The following is a 23,374-nucleotide window of genomic DNA, read 5'->3' on the forward strand; positions in this document are numbered from 1 at the left end:
ACTGTCAGCAGTGTTCATTCCGGGAGTGGACAACTGGGAAGCAGACTTCCTCAGCAGACACGACCTACACCCGGGAGTGGGGACTTCATCCTGAAGTCTTCGCACAGATTGTGAGTCGGTGGGAACTGCCACAGATAGACATGATGGCGTCCCGCCTCAACAAAAAGCTACAGAGGTATTGCGCCAGGTCAAGAGACCCTGAGGCAGTAGCGGTAGACGCTCTAGTGACACCGTGGGTGTTCCGGTCAGTCTATGTATTTCCTCCTCTTCCTCTCATACCAAAGGTGTTGAGGATAATAAGAAGAAAAGGAGTGAGAACAATCCTCATTGTTCCAGATTGGCCAAGACGGACCTGGTATCCAGATCTGCAGGAACTGCTCACAGAAGATCTGTGGCCTCTTCCTCTAAGACAGGACCTGTTGCAACAGGGACCCTGTCTGTTCCAAGACGTACCGTGGCTGCGTTTGACGGCATGGCGGTTGAACGCCGGATCCTAGCAGAAACAGGCATTCCGATTGAGGTTATCCCTACGCTGATAAAGGCTAGGAAGGAAGTAACAGCAAAACATTATCACTGTATATGGCGAAAATATGTTTCTTGGTGTGAGACAAAGAATGCTCCTACGGGAGAATTCCATCTGGGCCGTTTCCTTCACTACCTACAAACTGGAGTGAATTTGGGCCTTAAATTAGGTTCCATTAAGGTCCAGATTTCGGCCCTATCCATTTTCTTTCAAAAAGAATTGGCTTCTCTCCCAGAAGTTCAGACTTTTGTAAAGGGAGTGCTGCATATTCAGCCTACTTTTGTGCCTCCGGTGGCACCTTGGGATCTTAACGTGGTGCTAAGTTTCCTAAAGTCACACTGGTTTGAACCACTTAAAACGGTGGAGTTGAAATATCTCACGTGGAAGGTGGTCATGTTATTAGCCTTGGCTTCGGCTAGGCGAGTGTCTGAATTAGCGGCTTTGTCACACAAAATCCCCTATTTGGTTTTCCATTTGGATAGAGCAGCATTGCGGACCCATTCGCAATTTCTGCCAAAAGTGGTTTCATCTTTTCATATGAACCAACCTATTGTGGTGCCTGTGGCTACACGTGGCTTGGAGGATTCCGAGTTACTTGATGTGGTCAGGGCTTTGAAAATTTACGTAGCCAGAACGGCTAGAGTCGGGAAAACTGAAGCGCTGTTTGTCCTGTATGCATCCAACAAGATTGGTGCCCCTGCTTCAAAGCAAACTATTGCTCGCTTGATTTGTAACACGATTCAGCAAGCGCATTCTACGGCTGGTTTGCCGTTACCAAAATCGGTCAAGGCCCATTCCACTAGGAAGGTGGGCTTTTCTTGGGCAGCTGCCCGGGGGGTCTCGGCACTACAGCTGCGTCGAGCTGCTACTTGGTCGGGTTCAAACACTTTTGCAAAATTCTACAAGTTTGATACCCTGGCTGAGGAGGACCTCATGTTTGCTCAATCAGTGCTGCAGAGTCATCCGCACTCTCCCGCCCGTTTGGGAGCTTTGGTATAATCCCCATGGTCCTTACGGAGTCCCCAGCATCCTCTAGGACGTTAGAGAAAATAAGATTTTACTTACCGGTAAATCTATTTCTCGTAGTCCGTAGAGGATGCTGGGCGCCCGTCCCAAGTGCGGACTTCTTCTGCAATATTTGTATATAGTTATTGCTTCAATAAGGGTTATGTTATAGTTGCATCGGTCTTGAACTGATGATATGTTGTTTTCATACTGTTAACTGGGTAGTTATCACAAGTTATACGGTGTGATTGGTGTGGCTGGTATGAATCTTGCCCTTGGATTAACAAAATCCTTTACTCGTACTGTCCATCTCCTCTGGGCACAGTTTCTCTAACTGAGGTCTGGAGGAGGGGTAAGTAAAATCTTAATTTTTTTACCTTGTTTTTCGCATGTTTTGCAGAAAGGTACAAAAAAAACAATCATTGAAAATCGACCGTTACTTATAGCTTTTTTGTCCTAATATATATATACACTGTATATATATATATATATATATATATATATATTGCCCAAAAAAATAAAGGGAACACTTAACACATCCTAGATCTGAATGAATGAAATATTCTTATGAAATACTTTGTTCTTTACACAGTTGAATGTGCTGACAACAAAACCACACAAAAATTATCAATGGAAATCAAATTTATTAACCCATGGAGGTCTGGATTTGGAGTCATACTCAATTAAATTGGAAAAACACACTGAGGCTCAGTAGTGTGTGTGGCCTCCACGACCTCCCTACAACGCCTGGGCATGCTCCTGATGAGGTGGCGGATGGTCTCCTGAGGGATCTCCTCCCAGACCTGGACTAAAGCATCCGCCAACTCCTGGACAGTCTATGGTGCAACATGGCATTGGTGGATGGAGCAAGACATGATGTCCCAGATGTGCTCAATTGGATTCAGGTCTGGGGAACGGGCGGGCCAGTCCATAGCATCAATGCCTTCGTCTTTCAGGAACTGCTGACACACTCCAGCCACATGAGGTCTAGCATTGTCTTGCATTAGAAGGAACCCAGGGCCAACCGCACCGGCATATGGTCTCACAAGGGGTCTGAGGATCTCATCTCGGTACCTAATGGCAGTCAGGCTACCTCTGGCGAGCACATGGAGGGCTGTGCGGCCCCCCAAAGAAATGCCACCCCACACCATTACTGACCCACTGCCAAACCGGTCATGCTGGAGGATGTTGCAGGCAGCAGAACATTCTCCTTGGCATCTCCAGACTCTGTAACGTCTGTCACATGTGCTCAGTGAGAACCTGCTTTCATCTGTGAAGAGCACAGGGCACCAGTGGCGAATTTGCCAATCTTGGTGTTCTCTGGCAAATGCCAAACGTCCTGCACCGTGTTGGGCTGTAAGCACAACCCCCACCTGTGGACGTCGGGCCCTCATACCACCCTCATGGAGTCTGTTTCTGATCGTTTGAGTAGACACATGCACATTTGTGGCTTGCTGGAGGTCATTTTGCAGGGCTCTGGCAGTGCTCCTCCTGTTCCTCCTTGCACAAAGGCGGAGGTAGCGGTCCTGCTGCTGGTTTGTTGCCCTCCTACGGCCACCTCCACGTCTCCTGATGTACTGGTCTGTCTCCTGGTTGCGCCTCCATGCTCTGGACACTACGCTGACAGACACAGCAAACCTTCTTGCCACAGCTCACATTGATGTGCCATCCTGGATGAGCTGCACTACCTGAGCCACTTGTGTGGGTTGAAGACTCTGTCTCATGCTATCACTAGAGTGAAAGCACCGCCAGCTTTCAAAAGTGACCAAAACATCAGCCAGAAAGCATAGGAGCTGAGAAGTGGTCTGTGGTCACCACCTGCAGAACAACTCCTTTATTGGGGGTGTCTTGCTAATTGCCTATAATTTCCACCTGTTGTCTTTTCCAATTGCACAACTGCATGTGAAATTGATTGTCAATCAGTGTTGCTTCCTAAGTGGACAGTTTGATTTCACAGAAGAGTGATTGACTTGGAGTTAAATTGTGTTGTTTAAGTGTTCCCTTTATTTTTTTTGAGCAGTATATATATATATATATATATATATATATATATATATATTTATATATATATATATGTATATGGCAATGAAAATACTCAGTCACTGCACAATTAGGGCCTAATTCAGACAATCTCTATGCACATGTTACATCTGCCCCCCTGCAGTGCACATGGTTTTGCCCATTAGCTAACAAATTTTCTGCTGCTATCAGTTCTGAATTAGGCCCTTAGTCCACCCATTCCCAAATTTGTTTTTTCCTGCAGGTGCAGAGTCACTTTTTTATTGATTGAGATCCTAACACCTTTGTTGCTCTGGGGCCCCCATTAGTCTTAATCCGGCCCTGCTCAAGATCACCAGTGAACTTTCTATAACACGGATATATAAAAGTGCAATAATATCTGTGACTTCTTAGTTGCAACTGTACTATAGCACCATAGCACTTGCATGTATCTCTGAACCATTGACATTTTCTTAAAAAGTATACTATGCACAAGTCCCATCTCACCCCCCTCCCTCCAGTAAACACGTGTAGGGTGTTATATGACTTGGTACAGTACTATTATGTCAACACACCCCTTCTCCATGAAGCCACACCCCTATATATTCCACTAATGGGCGCTAAAATATATATTCACTTACCCCCAAAAAATTAGGCTTGGGCTGGCCCTGGTAATAACTGCAGCCTCTAGACTACTTACACACTGGCACAGGACTCAGGAGGACTCTCCTGCTCTGCAATGCACACTATACTGCACACTTTTCTGCTCGCATTCTGGCTGCCAGATTTTTCCATCTGCTGCTGCACTAGGAGGAGAGCCTGAGATGTCCGTCTGTGCTCCGGCAGGGGGGCTCTCATAACAGAAGGGCCTGGGGTATAGTGTTCCCTGTGCTCCCCCCTTCCCCCTCCTTAATCTGGCTCTGGCAAAATAGAGTGTCATGTTTAGTACCAGACCACGTTATAGTTGTGTGTTTTACTCAACCACTTTTGTGTGTTTGTTTCTCAATGTTTCTGCTTCCTCTATGCAAAATAAAAAAAACTGCAAAGGTGCAGACATTGTATGACTCCATTCTGGACGATGCCAGGTAGGGAGACCCAAGTGGGATGGTTGGGAACACATTTCACATTAAATTGTGCAGTGCAGATGGGACGTAATTATATTATTCACTGCAAATCACGTCTTCAGTTCCCCAGACTGCTCACTTCACTGTGAAGTCTGGCCTAGTTGGGGCGGTGTTTCTGGCAATCACCAGTATGTGACAGGATCTTCTTTCACACTTTGGGTAGCGCTGGATAGGAACTTATTGTTTTAACTGTACCCATTACCTGTTAATTGAGTGGAGTACCCTACACATTTCCTAGCAGCCACTGAGCTATCTGTCTGACTGATTGCAAGTGTTGCCTACCCATATATCTTTCTGGAAGGCTGGTCTACCAACAGGAGGCCCATTAGATAACCAGGGTCTTTCCGACTGCCCTGTTGTCTGTGGATGTGTATTTGAAGTATCTCTCTTATACCCCTTTCAGACCACCGACATATTGCTGGGTTGGTGATGTCAGCGGTGACACGGCGGGGGCGGCGCTTGGAGATCACATGATCTTCAAGCGCCGACCATACCCTGAGAGTGAACGGGAAACGGGTCACATTGACCCGGCTCCCGTTCACACTGCATAGTGAGCCGGGTTGAAGACGTGTTCAACCCTGCTCATGACCAGGGTTGAAATACCGGGTCACCTTTCACACCGCACCTGAACACGGGTTATGCGCGCTCATGTGCCCATATCCCGTGTTTATAGGTGGCGATCTGAAAGGGGTATTAGCTAAAAGTAATGTTTGGTTCCTATGCTGTGTATTATGAAGTTTGCTTTTGCTGATTGTTATTATGTGTTTATGTCCTTTCTCTTCTACTGGCCACAATCGGCCCAGAATACATAAAATTTAAAATAACTTGAGAAATAGCTACTAGTAGTAGTAACAAATATATCTTAAATGCAAAAGTCCCTATATTGGGGGTAATTCAGACCTAATCGCTAGGGTGCGTTTTTTGCATCCCTGCGATCAGGTAGTCGCCGCCTACAGGGCGAGGGGGAATTCGCTGTGCAGGGGTGCGATCGCATGTGCAGGAGAGCTGCACAAACAGCAGTTTGTGCAGTCTCTGCACAGCCCAGGACTTACTCAGCCACTGCGATGATCGGGGCCGGAGCTGACGTCACGAATCCTCCCACAAAAGGCCGGGTCCCTTCTGCGTTTTTACAGACACTTCCTAGAAATGGACAGTTGCCACCCACAAACACCCTCTTCCTGTCTTCTTGCGTTCACCGGTGCGATCGGATTTGTCACACCATCCCGTCGCTGCGGACTGTTGCGCCTGCGCATTGCGATACATACGCATGTGCAGTTCAGACCTGATCGCCCGCTGTGCGAAAACGCACAGCAGCGATCAGGTCTGAATTAGCCCCTTTGAACGTTAATACTAGATTGAGGCATGTTTGGTTCAGAATTGACATTTGCTGTGCAGATGTGTGTGAGCTATTGTTTCTCAGGTACTTGTTGGAACGGTGGCGATTCAGGTAGCGTTACATGCATGAGAGATGTTGTCATTACCATTATTGCTGTTTTATCTCTACAAGACAAGACCACCATGGAACCTCTCAGCTAACTGAAATGAATAGAAATAAATCAAATTTTATTCTAGCAAACTGAGGTACCAGTTTGCATTAGTAATGGTGCGGGTGCATGAACAGGTGAATCCATTTCTGACATTTTCATTTTTAGATTGACAAGTTCTTTGTGTAGCGCAGTAATTTCATCATCTTTTTTTCTTGAGACGGGACACCAGCTTATTGAATTGTTTTTATATCTTGTTATATGTTTTGATTGTTTTTCTATTATTTCTCAGCTGGTTTTCAAGTTCATCAGTTGCCTTCTTGCTTTCTTGCAACAATATGGCCATCTTTTTCGGTCTCTGACCTTTCCTTCTCTATATCCATCCACAGATCATCCGCTTACTTGCTTGATGCACCTTCTTTTTCTTGCAAGATGTTGGACTTCTCAGTTTTAAGCACAGTTTACCTCCCTTTCTTTTGTTTGAAATATTTTCTATGCAGTATATCTGTGCACATTGTTTCCCCTCAATACAACCATGGCAGAAGATGTACTAAGTTAGGGGACTGTGTTATAGTCTATCTGCCAGAGTTGTTTGGCTTTGATAATTTGTATGTACAAACAAATGATAACATGATCTTGCCATATGAGCTGACTCATACCTTACAACAGTCCTAAATATAGGTTTAGGGCTTTCTGCTCGCACCGCAGGTACATGTGTCCAGAAAAGCAGACGTGGTTTTGTGTCCCATTTGGCCACGGCTTCTGGCAGAATAGCATACCTTCAAATTGCAGGAAACCTGCAGAGGTAATAGTTCAACAAAAGTGGATAGAGTTTTGCAGTTTGGAAAGGTCTTATTTTGTCACATGTCTAAGTGTTGTTAGGTACAGAACATTGTTAGTCCTGGGTAGGAGCTGGCAATGCTTCTCTAACCTACCTGGTCCTAATCTCTGCTCTCGAAAGACCAGAGAGGATGTCTCTTCTGAAAATGCGCAGTCCATGACACCCATGCACTGGCTCTGATCAGTCACACTTCATGGAATTGTGGGTGGAGGCAACTTGACATTGCTGTACCCCTTACCTCCAAGCTCAGTAGCAGCAAAATATCCCATAGTTTCACTACAGGGGCCAAGATAAATTAATCTAAATACCCTAACCATCACCCTTAATCCTAATACCATAATACGAACACCCTAACCCTCACCCTTAATCCTAATACCTTAACACGAATACCCTAACCCTTAATCCTAATACCCTAACACTAATACATTAACCTCATCCTTAAATGCCTTGAGTCTTACTGGAGAAATTGTGCTGTATAAATGTATTATTATTATTACTACCTAATTGTCACCCTTAATCAGAAATTCTAACACTGATACCATAACCCTGACAATTAATCCCTACTACCCTAACACTAATACCTCAACCCTTACCACTGGCGTTATTATAATGGGTGCAGTGTGTGCAGGCCAGAGGGGGGCCCCCACCGCACCCATTTTTAAAATACTCACCCCTCCAAAGTCCAGCTCCAGCATCCGCAGTGCTATTAGAACTAGAAAAATCTCAGGGAAAATAGCCGCCGTGCCATTTTCCCGGAGATCTGCACATACGCAGTAGAGTCTTAGCCCTCTAGTGCTCAGACTCTACAGCACTCTGGGCAGAGACGAGGAGGTTCCGAACGGAGGAGGCTGAACACGGCTCTCCTCCTCTCTTAAAACGCCCCTGACCCTTACCCATAATCCGAACCCTGACCCTAATACTATAACCAAACCCCTAATCCAACTCTTTTGTCACTTTTCTGCCACAAACAAGCCCAATTAGTGTACTGCGTCCCCTTGCATGGCTCGCTTTGCTCACCATGCTTCGGGCAAGGTGCGTCGCTCCGCTACCACTGTGCTCGGCACAGGTTACTATTCCCACTCATAGTCCACGTGGATGGTAAAGTATGAAAATGCTGGAAAGAATGAAAAATAATAATAAAAAAAAATGTGACCATTGTCATGTCAACCTTTTGAACCTATCGACCTTTTACATGTCAACCTTTTGACCCTGTTGACCATTAATGGTCTACCTATTAACTGTAGACCTGTTTAGTGTAGATCTATAGACTGGATACAGAGCAGGGTACAGGGCAGAATGGCAGTAGGTCAAACAGGGTACAAGGCAGAGTGGCAGATTGGGGAGAAGGATACAGGGCAGAGTGGCAACAGGGGAGCGGGGTACAGGGCAGAATGGCAGTAGTTTGAACAGGGTACAAGGCAGAGTGGCAGATGGGGGAGGTGGATACAGGGCAGAGTGGCAACAGGAGAGCAGGGTACAAGGCAGCGTGGCAGATGGGGGAGCAGGATACAAGGCAGAGTGGCAGATTGGGGAGCAGGATACAGGGCAGTGTGGCAACAGGGGAGCGGGGTACAGGGCAGAATGGCAGTAGTTTGAACAGGGTACAAGGCAGAGTGGCAGATGGGGGAGGTGGATACAGGGCAGAGTGGCAACAGGAGAGCAGGGTACAAGGCAGCGTGGCAGATGGGGGAGCGGGATACAAGGCAGGGTGGCAACAGGGGAGCACGGCGGTACAGGACAGAGTGGCAGTTGGGGAAGCAGGATACAAGGCAGAGTGGCAACAGGGGAGCAGGGCACAGGGCAGAGTGGCAGCAGGTACAGGGCAGAGTTGCAGTAGGGGGAGCATGGTACAGGGCAGAGGGGGTACAGGGCAAAGTGACTGCAGGGGGAGTCAGGGTACGGGGCAGAGTGGCAGCAGGTACAGGGAATAGTGGAAGTAGGGGGAGCAGCCTACAGGGCAGAGTGGCTACAGGAGTGCAAGTACAAGGCAGAGTGGCAGCAGGTACAGGGAAGAGTTTCATTAGGAGCAGGGTACAGGGCAGAGGTACATTAGGGTATAGGGCAGAATAGCCCCAGGGTTTGGTGGGTGCAGGTAACCCTCCCCCTCTTCCTCCAATGCCCAGATGGCATGCATGGGCTATGGCCACTTGGTATTCATGAAGGAATGCCAGTGCAGGTCTGCCTGGATAAGCAGAAGGGCACGGGGAGATTAATGGAAGAAGGATCCGGCACAGAAGCCTTAAGCATAATGCTCTTTATCAGATGTAATTTTAAATAAATCAATAATTCTATGCAAATAAAACATGAACCATTTAGACTCAGTCTGGTATTTAGGCACATATTGTTGAGGATTATTTTTCTGTAAATGCCAAAGTGATTTCTAAGCTCTAGTAAAAGAAGAAAAAGCAAACAAATTTTCACTTACAAATGCTGACTTTTATTTAGCAAATGCATGTTGAACCTAATAACTTGCACAGTGTTTCAGATTTACAGGGGGGTGTATCAGGCCTTAAAGTGGATAGGTTGCCTATAGCAACTGACAGCTTCTAACTCATTTCAAATATTGTGCTAGATAAATGACTGTTAAAGCTAATTGGTTGCTTTGTGCAACTTCTCCACTCAGAGGCATAACTACAGATGTGTCACGGGCTCCATAGCAGCCGCATCCCCGGCACCTATGGTAGATACGGCACTGTCTCCACTTTATCTCTACCCAAAGGATGAAACATTTACCGTTAACTGAGATAGTTCAAACTAGTGTTTATTTGACTGTTACTGGGCTCAAAGTGTAAAGTAAGAACCTAATAGAGAATGTAGAACAAAGACTGTCAACCAGAAACACTTCAGGGGCTGTCCTCCAACTTTACAGATCTGCAAATTATCTTTCTAATCTTATTAATCACAGTTTAAACCTTTTAACCCCTTTCACATAGCCTACTGGTTTGCAGCATTTGTGCCATTTTATTACAAATATATAGGATTTATATGTTTATCAGTTGGTGTATGGAATGTGAGTACACTATTCAGTAAAGGTATATTATTCAGTGCCACACTCATAAAGTTAGAAAACTGTTATTTTATTTACTTAGAATCGCTGTGTGTTTTCAGTATCTGGTATCTTGTACCAATGGCTCGCTGTAATTCATGATTCATCTGGCAGTCGTAAAAACTGCCATTAGAACAGCTTTTGCACTTAATATGTAAATAGATCACTGTATCACCTTCTGGGGAGCGCAGCACAAAGTAATGAAGTACCCAAGAGCACTTACCCTGAGGCTACCTCCATATGGATGTTCTGACTGTGCTTAATGCATCAGTTATCAAGTTCCTACACATTCTCATAGGTTTCTACACAGCCGATGTGCCTCACAGAAACCATAAAACGCCCCAGTAACTGTATGCAGACTTCTTCCAATCTCCTATCAGTTTACCCAGCTTTAGACCAAAGTATCAGCTAATTAGTGACAGTAGTATGTACCTATTGTGCTCTACAGATAGTATCATACACTGTACAATCCAGCTATAAAGAAATAACAAATGTATCAATTATTGCTTTTTTCTTCCATTCTGAGCTGCAAACAAATGACAGCTGATTAGGGAGTTGCTCAATGGAGGCAAACTAACAATTGCCCTTGTTTAATAAAGTGGTGAATAGAATGCATGTCCAGAAATAGTAACCATTCAGATGCTATCTTTTATTAGCTTGGCTAAGACTAAAAGCTCATTCTGATATCTGCACGTCACTACACTTTGCAGTATGTTATTTAATAAGCCCAGGTACTTAAAGACAGGGCAGGTAGAGTCAGAACCTACAGTACCATACCAGAAAAGTCAGCACAAGCACACTGTATGTAGACACTCTCTACGAGGCTTTTAATACCCCTGCCAGATCAGATTATGCGGGGTAGTATACACAGAAGGCTTCCCATGAGAGGATATGAACAGCTTCAGATGATCCTTTAACATCCGCTCATGACATATTGCTCTGAACTGGAATAGCCCACTGCTGCTGAGCTTCCCAAATGGGATTGGACTGGGGATATCCATCCTCTCTGAGTTTTACAATTATGTGCACCCATATCCCAAGATATTCCATATTAGTTCCTAATTATACATTAAAGTTATGCATTTTGGGGCCAAAAACACACATGCAATTTATAAATTAAACAGGGTAATTCTTGGGAAATCAGTAATGGAGAAGGATTTGGTGGTGCTCATTGACAATAGTCTTAGTAACAGTGCCCAATGTCAGGATGCAGTAGTAAAGGACAATAAAGTATTAGCATGCATAAAACGGGGAATAGAGACAAGGGATGAAAGTGTAATCCTGCCACTGTATAAATAACTGGTACGGCTGCTTTTAGAATACCGTGTACAGTTCTGGGCTCCTCACTATAAAAAAGACATAGAACTTGAAAAGGTTTAGAGAAGAGCTACAAAATTGATTAAAGGCTTAGAGTCATTGGATTATGAGGAAAGGCTATCTAGGTTAGATATGTGTACACTAGAAAAAGGCATCTTACAATACATCAAGGGACAATACAAGGAACTGTCAGGCGATTTACTTATCGAGAGATCTGTACACAGGACACGCGGTCACCCTCTAAGGTGAGAGGAGAGGAAGTCTAACACCAAGCGTAGGAAGGGTTTTTTCACAGTGCAGGCAGTAAGGATATGGAATTCACTGCCAGGGAAGGTGTAATGTCTGACTCAATTGATGTGTTTAAGAAAGGGTAATGCTGTGTACACATTATGCACTCCCATACGATACCATATCGTATGATATTGTATAAGATATCATATCGGATCGTATGTACACACTATGTCTAGATACAAAGTCATCACTGGAGTACAAAAGCACACAATATCACCTCATCAAGCCTGCATGCAGTAAGACGTACGATGTTGCATGCGACCTGCGGGAGCGCGCATCGTACGTCGGATGTTGTGTACACATTATACAATACCATTCAGAAATGAACAATATCTTTCAAATCATAAATTATATTGCATAGGTGTACGGGCCATAAGACAAAATTTTTATCCGAAAACAGCATCCAAGGATATAATCTGTAATAATAATGTATGCAGGCCTGGCGACAGGGGGGATCAAAGGAAACATCCGTACTGGGCCCTGAAGTTCAAGAGGGCCCTGAAAATCAGGAGCTCAAAAACGGGGCTGATGTGATTAATAATGGTTTTAAATTATATGCTTCAGCAGTCCGCAAATTTAGTACATAAAACTTACTAAAAACAAGACTGCAGAGACTCAGGAGCCGGATGTAGCCGCTGTTTGTTCTAAAAGTGTGTTCCAGTAACCAGGAAGCACACAGTGGTGCCGGGCAGAGCAAAAGCAGAGGGAGCTTTACCAATATGGAGATGTACTCTGGTGCTGGGACGGTGTGACCGCTCCCAGCGCGGGGTGACCAGCGGCTTGTGGAGAAATTGCGTCCCCTGCAGGACACGATGGAGGACAGCGCTGGGATCGGACACCCGATCTCAGCGCTGTCCTACACCGTGTCCTGCAGGACACAGTTCATCCACATACCGCTGGTCTCCCGGCGCTGGGAGCGGACACACCATCCCAGCGCCGGAGTACATCTCACCATCACCACTGCACACCGGACCACAAACATCCGCAGAGAAGACATCAGCAAAGGTTAACTAGTAATCATCCCAGCTAGATATATTTATTTATTTATTTTTCTCAATATCACTTGAACTTTGATTTAGCCACATTTCCTGATGAACAGGTTTAGTGTCTTGAAACATTGACAATTTGCAGTATGGCAATATTTTGTTGATTGCCTTGTAATACACTTCTTCACGGTGGAATGCCATTGTTTAATTTCTAGAGGGAGCTGCCTGGCTTTACCTCGGAGTAACATACCTGTACGAACACACACACACACACACACACACACACACACACACACACACACACATATATAGCTGTATGTGCTGCTGACGGCGGGTGAATACAACCCGAAACATTACAGGAATCTGTTACGTGATTATTTGTACTCTAGATGAGACCGCTTAGTGCCAGTGTTCACAAGTGTATGACACTACAAGTATCAGGCACCGCGTCTTGAATTTATTACCATGAGAGTGCCAGCTAATCAGTGTTATATATATATATATATATATATATATATATATATATATGCAAAAGAGACTAGTACAGCGCCACTTGTGAGGTGAAATCTCAGTAAGACTATGTAAACGAATAATGCGTTACAAGTGTAATAAAAACACTATAAAAGCCCACGGAACCTTATCAAATGGTGTCCGCCAAACCCTAAAAATACAACACTGGTATAGTATTGTTAAAAAGTATAAAAAAGGGGGGATAGGGGTACCGGCGACGAGTGTGGCTAAAAACAGTGGTTTGATGTGCTTAAAAATTAAAAGCCAAAAAAAGTTATAAAATTATAAAAACAAGTTTTAATGTATATGAGAGTAAAAACAGGTTCAAAACAGGAGTTTAAAATACAAGAATTTTTTTTCATATAAAAGACCATATGAAAATAATGAATGTAGAGGATAGGAAATCAGACTTAGCTTGAAAACAGTGGGGGGTCAATGCAGGAAACCCAACGCGTTTCATCTCATCAGACGTCTTCAAGTCTAATGAGACGAAAGAAGTCTGATGAGACGAAACGCAATGGGTTTCCTGCATTGACCCCCCACTGCAGCAAATTATTTAGTAGCAGTTCTGCTAATCTTTCATTCGCTATTCTGCTAAGCTAAGATACACTCCCAGAGGGAGGCGGCCTAGCGTGTGCAATGCTGCTTAAAGCAGCTAGCGAGCGAACAACTCGGAATGATGGCCAATATGAGCTATCCATGACATACCTTGATTGGTAACAGACCACCCTCACATAGCTTGGTAGTGGTGGATTGTATGGAAGATAGATTACTATTGAGCTTTGCTCAGTGTATGTCAGAGTTTAGCTAGACCTGCATTCTGACCCATTAAACGACTCGGTTGGAATATTCACTTACATCCATCTCTGAAGAAGTATGCCATTTAATTTAATTGCTTTAAGCCATTCTCACAACATTTCTCAGACATATCCTCAATGAGCCTTAGTACATCACACTTTCCGAATAATGACTTTTGAGATGCACATTTGTGAGCCTTTTAAATTGTATTAAGTTTATGTTTAGCTAATTGTCCTGAATTACGACAAAATGGTACACAAGTTACCAGAATAAAGTAACCACTTTCAGAGTCAATACTTAACGTTACAGTAGGTCAGTTTTTTTCTTGTACACGATTTGTTATGGGTGAATACCATTGTTACACATCGGCTAGAATATATATATTTTTGGAAATTCTATTATTTATGGCACAGTGTTGTAATCAACATTAATTATGTCAGAGTAAATTCCTTTGGTGTGCCCTACTCTCGCATTTTGTGTATACAATATCTATTTTGGATTTATTTTAACGTTCCCTTGTCACAGTGTTATTAGCAGGGTGAAGAAAAACATGTTGACTCGGGGGACAGTAATGTAAACCTAAAGCCCAGTACCCACGGGCCGATGCAGGAGAGATGTGTGCTGAACGAACCGCTCAGCACACATCTCTCCCGCCACTCAGCACAGCGCGATCTGTGCTGAGCGTGCGGGGGGAGACGGGGGGGCCGCTCACTTCACCCAGCGGGTGAAGTGAGCGACCCGCTAGATTGGCCTGCATGCAGGCCAATCTAGCAGCAGCGATAGCGATGCGCGGGGCTGCGCATCGCTATCGCTCTAAGGGGTACTCACGGAGCAATCAGGCTTAAATTCTAAGCAATCTAGTCATATTGCTTAGAATATCGCTCCGATCCTTAAGATTCATCACAATTATTTAATGAGCCAGAGAATATGTGCATGTACCCATTTACTAGTGTTTGTCTTTTACATGTTGGTTATTTTGACAAATAAAAATGTTTAATCCTGAGACGGAGAAAGTTATTGTACTGGATGATACAATCCATTATGTTCCCAAAATATTTTATACAGAATTGATGGAATCATTTTAGTCCCTGATCTCCACACTACTCTCTTGACTTGTGACAGTGGGAAAACCTGGGTTACAGTGCACAGCAGACTTCCTGTTGGCAGAGCCGGCTATAGGCATAGGCAAACTAGGCAATTGCCTAGGGCATTTGATATGCCTAGGGGCATCAGCAGCTTCTGCTGATTAAAATGATATGTGGCATGCCTATATTCTGTGTGTATCATTTCATATGCAGCCACAGTCTCACACAGTATATAGGCATGCTGCATATCATTTTAATCAGCAGAAGCTGCTTGTGCATCCTCGCCACATAGCAATGCAAATAAGATGCATTTTCATTAAAAAAATGTGCCCGACGTTAGCATTGAGGCAAGATTTATGAGGACACATCTGTATTCAAGCAGAGGCAGAGGTCACAGTGTTAGTGGCAGTGTGAGTGTTGTGTGCATGTGAGTAGGTTGTTTGTGCAGTAGTGTTCGGAATATGTGTAAGTAGCATTATGTGTGTCATGTAAAAATGCATTATTAATGTGCAACATATGTGTAAGGGGCACTATGTGTGTCATTATGTGTATAAGGGCATTAATAATGTGCAGCATATGTGTAACAGGGTACTACTGTATGTGTGTCATTATGTGTATAGGGGCACTAATGTGCAGCAAATGTGTAGGGGGATCTATGTGTGTCATTATGTGTATAAAGGCACTAATAATGTGCGGCATATGTGTAACAGGGTACTACTGTATGTGTGTCATTATGTGTATAGGGGCACTAATGTGCAGCAAATGTGTAGGGGGCACTATGTGTGTCATTATGTGTATAAGGGCATTAATAATGTGCGGCATATGTGTAAGGGACATTACGTGTAAAAGGACATTAATAAAGGTTGTCATAATGTGTAAGGTGCATTATGTTTATAAGGACATTAATAATGTGTCTCATGTGTAAGGGGCATTATTGTGTGGCATTATGTGTATAAGGTGCTCTACTATGTGGCGTTGCATATAGAAAGGGCACTACTGTGTCGTCTAATGTGAATAAAGAGCAATAGGGTGTGGTGTAATGTGAATAAGGAGCAATTCAGTGTGATGTAATGTGAATAAGGAGCTTTACTGTGAGGAGTAACGTTTATAAGGTAAAGTGATACTACTGTGGGATGTAATATGAATTATGGACACTATCACATGATCAAATGTGAATAAAGTTGCAGTACTGTGTGGCGTAATTGGAGTTGGGGCTACTATTGTGTGGCCATGCCCCTTGCCAGCAAAAACACACCCCTTTTTGGGCTGTGTGCCAAATGTGCGAACTGTTCCTATTTAATATATAGGGGGTACAAACCCCAAAATAAAGACTGCAATGGGTTGATGGTGCTGGGAAAGAGGTGCAAGGTCAGAGGCGGAACCAGCGGTGGTGCTAGGGGGCACCAGCCAAAATCTTGCCTAGGGCATCATATTGGCTAGGGCCGGCTCTGCCTGTTGGTGATGCCTAGCTAATGACACTTTGGAGGGTATCCAATTAGATGTGAAAATACATTGCACGTGTTTTGCGATTTTTCCCAATGTTTCACCTGTTTTTTTTATTTTACAGGCTATTCAATTTGGTCACCCGTTTAAAAAAAAAAAAAAAACATTCTCTCCCGAAAACGCACAGGATCAGTGAAACATGTTTATTTTTGGTAGAAAAAGCCTGGTTTTTGGATGAAAATGAGGCTGTCTCCGAGGATTTGGTTTCACCTGCCTGAGGCAGGAGAAACAAAATCCCCGATAAACTGGCGCGAGACGCGATAATTAACCACCGCTAATTGGATACCCCTCTATGATTGGTTTTGTACTTTTGCAGTGAGATACTTAACAAAATCATTTATTATTGTCAAATAGCTTAATGTCTTTGAGATTACATTTTTACACACTGGAAATATTGTGATATTTTAAGACTATCATGTTTTGAAAAGTGACCTGGTAACTGCACTGTGTGAAATTATAATTGAAAGATGAAAATGTGGTATATTAGATAAGTCAGGATATTTGGATATGGGTGGACATAAGTGTAAATTCTGTTAACTATCTTCTTACTGGATGTTACTGAATATGGAAGAAAAAGATAGGGAAATGTTTAACCGGGGACATGGGTAAATGTTTTTCTCTTAAAAAAAATAAAAAATATATAAAGTGTTTTTTTTTGTTTTCCATTAAAAATAATGCCATTAGCTTTTGAGTGCACTTTATTTATACAGCTCCCAACAAAATGAAAAATGATGCAAATATGATTTTCATAGTGCGTTACACAAAATTGTATGCATGTGTTTAAGGCATGGTCTTCTTTTAAATATTATTAAATCTATGAGGAAAGATTGGTGTGAGACGGACAACAAAGTCCAGGACTCAGAAATTAGCACAAGAAACTGCTCTAGACCGCCTCTGTGTTCTGCATATAATTTTTGCAATATGATCAGTGGACAAAACTTGATATTTAGATCAGTAGACTGTGGATACAGTATATTGCACTATTTCTCCTGTCAATACACACACTAAGGACAACAAGGATGTCTTGTGACTATGATTTTAATGGTGAAGCGGTCAGAGAGTGTACAGTTAGTCAATATGCGGCTTTCCAGCACTTGTGGCACACAGCATGCCCTGACATCGTTTTTGCTATTAGGGCATGATGAAACTGTGGTAGGGCATGCTGGGAAGTGTAGTTACACAGCAGCTGGAGGTCCGCAAGTTGAATACTACTGGTGTACAGTGATATATTCTGGAATATTCTACGCAGGGCGCTACATTGCATCTGTATGTTTGATACTGATGTGTCCTAGTTTATGAACTTAATGACCCCCCCAATAATAATAACACAATCACAATGCAACAGTCCTCCTGATAAAGTAAAGAGATAAGAAGGGATCAGTCCTTATACTTCATGTACCCGTTCAGAGGGGAGGCAGTCAATTTACCGGCTGTCATGATACTAGCGCCGGAATCCCGACACCCGGTTAAATACCGGCGGTCGGAATCCCCACTTGGGTGGTGTTCACGCCAACACACGAGGGGGAATATAACCTTGGGCGGCTGAAGGTTGCCACCGAGCCTGCAGCGCAAGGGGACACGTTGCTCACCTCCGGTATCCCGACAGCCGGGATATCATACTGATCCCGTTCGGGGTGTGCTGCTTATATTTCTTAATACCTATGGATATCCTTAAATATCAAACTGAGCAAGCTCTGTTACTGCTGATAATGTTACACATTTTAGTACATATTTTGCTGTATTATTTAGATGCTATAGTAAAAACTAACTGTATTTAGCATTCCTTTTACTGATATAGTGTTCTTGTTTGTACTCTAGGTCCTGAAACGTGAATTGAAGGATAAAGAGCAGTCTATACTGAACACCATAGAGCAAGCACGAGTTTTCATATCTGAGCAGCCTATCGAGGGCCCTGAAGAGCCAAGACGGAATTTGCTTCCTAAGACAGGTTAGTCTCGTGTTTTTATGATATGACATTTATATGTTGGGGAACTGTAAGCTGAAAGGTCACAGTTCTTAACTAATGGGGTACAAAGAAATAGTTAAGTTTCCTTGTTTATGAGTGGATGACTTTATGTGGGGATTACACTGATAGTGGAGTCATAGACAATTTCCAGATGTACTGAGCCCTTTGTAATATTATACTTTCACTTTACTGTGATTTACAGCTTGTAGATACATTATCTGTTATGATCTCTCTGAACTCAAAGTAGTTAAAGCTCCATAAGTGCTTCTCCCAAGGCTTCTCCCATGCACAGTCTGCACATAGGCGGCGCATTGAGGCCTTCCTTGGTGAGCAGCACTCATATCAATCTCTCTTCTCTGAATCATTGGTTCTGAAACATAAAAGAGTCTGTGTGAGCTGTACAGATAACTGTTAGTCGCAAGATACAGTACATGCAGCTCAGCTGTTCTGTAGTTGATGGATTGTTACTTCTGAGTTAGATCTATTTAAGGCACCATTCAACAGTGAAACTTATTACCAGTGTCATAACTCATTTAGTGTTGCAGTAATACTAACGAATGTGTCATTGGTATTTAACATTATTTGCCCCTCTGGTGAGGTCCATGACGACCCCCTCGTTGGTTCCATCCTCCATGCTGTTGCTGGCAGCACCGGGTTGTTGTGTCATGCGCATGTACGGCGGCCAGTCTGCCCGGTGGGAACTCGATAGTGCCTGGATGGTTTCTCTGAAGCCAGAATTGCTGTTGCGGGGTACTACTACACTGCTCAAGCAGAACGTTCTGCTGCCTGCAACATCCTCCAGCATGACCGGTTTGGCAGTGGGCCAGTAATGGTGTGGGGTGGCATTTCTTTGGGGAGCTGCACAGCCCTCCATGTGCTCGCCAGAGGTAGCCTGACTGCCATTAGGTACTACCGAGATGAGATCCGCAGACCCCTTGTGAGACCATATGCTGGTGCGGTTGGCCCTGGGTTCCTCCTAATGCAAGACAATGCTAGACCTCATGTGGCTGGAGTGTGTCAGCAGTTCCTGCAAGACGAAGGCATTGATGCTATGGACTGGCCCGTCCGTTCCCCAGATCTGAATCCAACTGAGCACATCTGGGACATCATGTCTTGCTCCATCCACCAATGCCACGTTGCACCACAGACTGTCCAGGAGCTGGCAGATGCTTTAGTCCAGGTCTGGGAGGAGATCCCTCAGGAGACCATCCGCCACCTCATCAGGAGCATGCCCAGGCGTTGTAGGGAGGTCATACAGGCACGTGGAGGCCACACACACTACTGTGCCTCATTTTGACTTGTTTTAAGGACATTACATCAAAGTTGGATCAGCCTGTAGTGTGTTTTTCCACTATCATTTTGAGTGTGACTCCAAATCCAGACCTCCATGGGTTAATAAATTTGATTTCCATTGATCATTTTGTGTGATTTTGTTGTCAGCACATTCAACTATGTAAAGAACAAAGTTTTTAATCAGAATATTTCATTCATTCAGATCTAGGATGTGTTATTTTAGTGTTCCCTTTATTTTTTTGAGCAGTGTATTTGTTAAATACTAAAAGGAGGATATAATCCCTTTTATCTCATTGCTTCCCATTGTTTAACTGTGTGTACAATGCTTGGCCTCCAGGAAAAACTGTCCACATACCTACATAGTACATCTAGTACAGCATAGTGTTATGTAAGTATTATAATACTATTGTATTTTAATTTTTTATATATATATATATATATATGTGTATCCTATATAATAGCTCTGTGACTCTGTGCCTGCATTTCTAACGCTGGACGGAGTCACAGATGTGGGCTAATCAGTGACGGCTGCCAATGAGGAGAAGCTCTGCCACACACCTTCTTAGCGCACATGTCCCCAGTCTTCCGACCAAGGTCCGGTGTAGAGGCATCCATCATCCCCCCGGTCCCGCGCCAAAGATGTGAGGGCGGGAGGCGACTCTCCGTCTGACGCCGAGCGGCTCTCACTCCCGCTCCCCGCCTGAGCCCCGGCGCCTGTCCCCTGCCGCCTGTCACAGTGCCCTGCACCGCCGACACAGCCCTCCGTTCGGTCCTCACGGTACAGCGGGTCCCCGCTCCGGACATGATCACTGCCTGATGTGCCCAGTGCGGGCCGCTGCATGTCGGACCGCTGGCGGGGGTAGATCTCAGGCAGAGCGGCTCACGTAGCAGCGGGGACACCGCACACTACTGTGCTCCCCGGCTGCCTGGCGGGGGAAAGATGTGCGCGGGGGATATGTGCCTGGCGGGGGGGAGGAGTTGTGCCTGGCGGAAGGGGAATGTGCGGGGCGAGATGTGCCTGGCGGGGGGGGAGATGTGAGGAGGCAGAGCAGCTCACGCGGCAGCAGGGACACCGCACACTGCTGTGCTCCCCGGCTGCCTGGCGGGGGAAAGATGGGCGGGGGGAGATGTGCCTGGCGGGGGGGGGGGGGGGGGACGTGAGGAGGTAGAGCGGCTCACGCGGGAGCAGGGACACCGCACACTGCTGTGCTCCCTGGCTGCCTGGCAGGGGGAGATGTGCGGGGGGAGATGTGCCTGGCAAGGGGGGGGGGGAGATGTGCAGAGGGAGATGTGCCTGGCGGGGGGGACTTAGATGTGCGGGGGGGAGATGGGCGGGGGGTGATGTGCCTGGCGGGGGAGAAATGTGCGGGGGGGGTTGTGCCTGGCGGGGGGGGGGGGGGGGGATGTGCGTGGGGAGATGTGCCTGGTGGGGGGGGGAGATGTGCCTGGTGGGGGGGGAGATGTGAGGAGGCAGAGCGGCTCACGCGGGAGCAGGGACACCGCACACTGCTGTGCTCCCCGGCTGCCCGCCACACAGTTACCCTGACACTGAGCCCGGGAGGCCTGCGGCCCTGCTGCTGCTGCTGATGATGAGAGATGGGATCCTTGGGGCAGAGAGATTAGCAGTGTCACTAATAGCTGCTATGATTACCCTCTCAGAGCACCAGTGGCTCCTCTTGTCTCATTCCCGCTGCCAGCACCATCAAAAGGGAACTGGGGGAGGTAGGCTAAAGGAGTCAATGTCTAGCGCCACCTGTCCACTTTATATATTAATGCAGGGGACGTGGCGCACAGAGAAGGCAGAACTGCCTGTACAAACTAAGTTCTGTGGCCGGTCTCCCGCATTGATTATTGCAATAGTCTTCTTAGTTCTTACTTATCTTACCAAAAAGAGACTCTTCCCAGTACAATCCATTCTGAATGCAGCTGTGAGGCCAATCTTCCTCGCTAGGCGTTCATAGTCTGCGGATCTACTATGTCAGTCCCTCCACTGGTTACCTGTATTCTACCGTATTCCATATAAAATACTTTTACTCACACGCAAGGCCATTACCAAATTACACCAACGTACATCTCTTCACTTATCTCAAAATATCTCCCAATCTGACCTCTTCATTCTTCAGAAGAACTATGTCTCCCATTTACACTCATTATTCACTACCATTCATGACTGCAGGACTTTCTTTGGGCTGCACCCTCTCTGTGTAATGACCTCCCATAAGACTTTCCTCTAGTCTACAAGCCTTCAAGTGTACCCTGAAAACTTACCTCTCCAGGCAAGCTTATAAAATTCCGGAGCAACCCACATAACCTTCATAAATTTTCCTGTCTAATTACATCCCCACTGTACAGTACACACATTGCCTCATATATTTTCACTTTCTACACTTTCCCATCCTCCTGAATCCAGACCAACATTGCTGTGTGACCATATCATATAGACCACCAATAACCTTTGTAATCTGGTGGACCATTATGCAGTAGATAACACCTATCGTTGTGTTTCAATGCATTTTTCTCTATAGATTGTAAGCTTGCAAGCAGCTCCTTCCTACCTCTATGACTGTCTGTAATTGCCCAGTTTTGTTTTATCACTGTTGTTTCCAATTGTAAAATGCAACGGAATATGCTGCGCTATAAAAGAAACTGTTACATATATGTTTTGGTGGTGATTTTTGAATATAAAACCAATAATACAGATGTGTCCTCATACATCCAGCTCAATACGCCATGCAGCGCAAGATGCCTGGCGTGAGTTAGCTACCAGGTCCCGTGCACCTCTGCTAATGCCGGGCATCTTTTTTTGCTGAAACTGCATCTTATTCGCATCACAATGCACACAACAAGGAGACTCTGCTGATTAATTTTGTAATGGCACTTGTATATTGTAGATGACTGAGTCTGTATACGGAGCAGAACAGAACTTGTAGTGTACAGATTCAGAGACTTATAGGCCCTAAACACTGGCCGATTTTCAGAAAGATATGAACGATCTCGTTCATAAATGAACGAGAACTCGTTCATATCTTTCAGTGTGGAGACTCCAGCGATGAACGATGCGCGTCCCCGCGCTCGTTCATCGCTGGTCTCCCGTCGGCTGTGCATGCAGGCCAATATGGACGATCTCGTCCATATTTGCCTGCACTTCAATGCAGCCGCGTGACGGGGGGAGTGAAGAAACTTCACTCCCCCCGTCACTGCCCCCCCGCCGCCGGGTCGCTCGTCGGCCGTATCCGCCGTCGGGCAGCTCGGCGGCGGGTCGGCCAGTGAGTAGGGCCCCTTAGTTGCACACAAGTGTCATATTTCAAATTGCGTTGCAACTAAAGGGGGGTACTGACGGGGGAGATGTGTGCTGAGCGATCTTAACACAAACCGCTCAGCACACATCTCTCCCCCCGATCAGCTCAGCGCGATGTGCTGAGCGAGGGGACGGACGGGAGGTCGCTCACTTCACACAGCGGTGAAGTGAGTGACCCGCTAGATTGAGCCTGCATTCAGGCTCAATCTAGCACCGGCGATAGTGATGGCGATGGTGTCTGTGGAGCATTACCAATTCATCAGCTAGGGATGTGTATATCGTATGTCAATGCTATCTGTTCCAACA

The 23,374-nt window shown here is 45.2% G+C and overlaps 1 protein-coding gene across 6 annotated transcripts in view; it reads left to right on the top strand.

The window, feature by feature from the left end:
* Window positions 1-23,374, top strand: part of UTRN (utrophin) — a 1,167,552-nt gene that overhangs the window by 744,778 nt on the left and 399,400 nt on the right. For all 6 annotated transcript variants that reach the window (XM_063917938.1, XM_063917937.1, XM_063917939.1 and 3 more), the window contains one exon: window positions 18,330-18,459. In XM_063917938.1, the coding sequence (XP_063774008.1) occupies window positions 18,330-18,459 (130 nt within the window). The remainder of the gene's footprint in view (window positions 1-18,329; window positions 18,460-23,374) is intronic.

This window comes from Pseudophryne corroboree, chromosome 4, assembly GCF_028390025.1.
Source record: "Pseudophryne corroboree isolate aPseCor3 chromosome 4, aPseCor3.hap2, whole genome shotgun sequence".
Lineage (NCBI taxonomy): Eukaryota > Metazoa > Chordata > Amphibia > Anura > Myobatrachidae > Pseudophryne > Pseudophryne corroboree.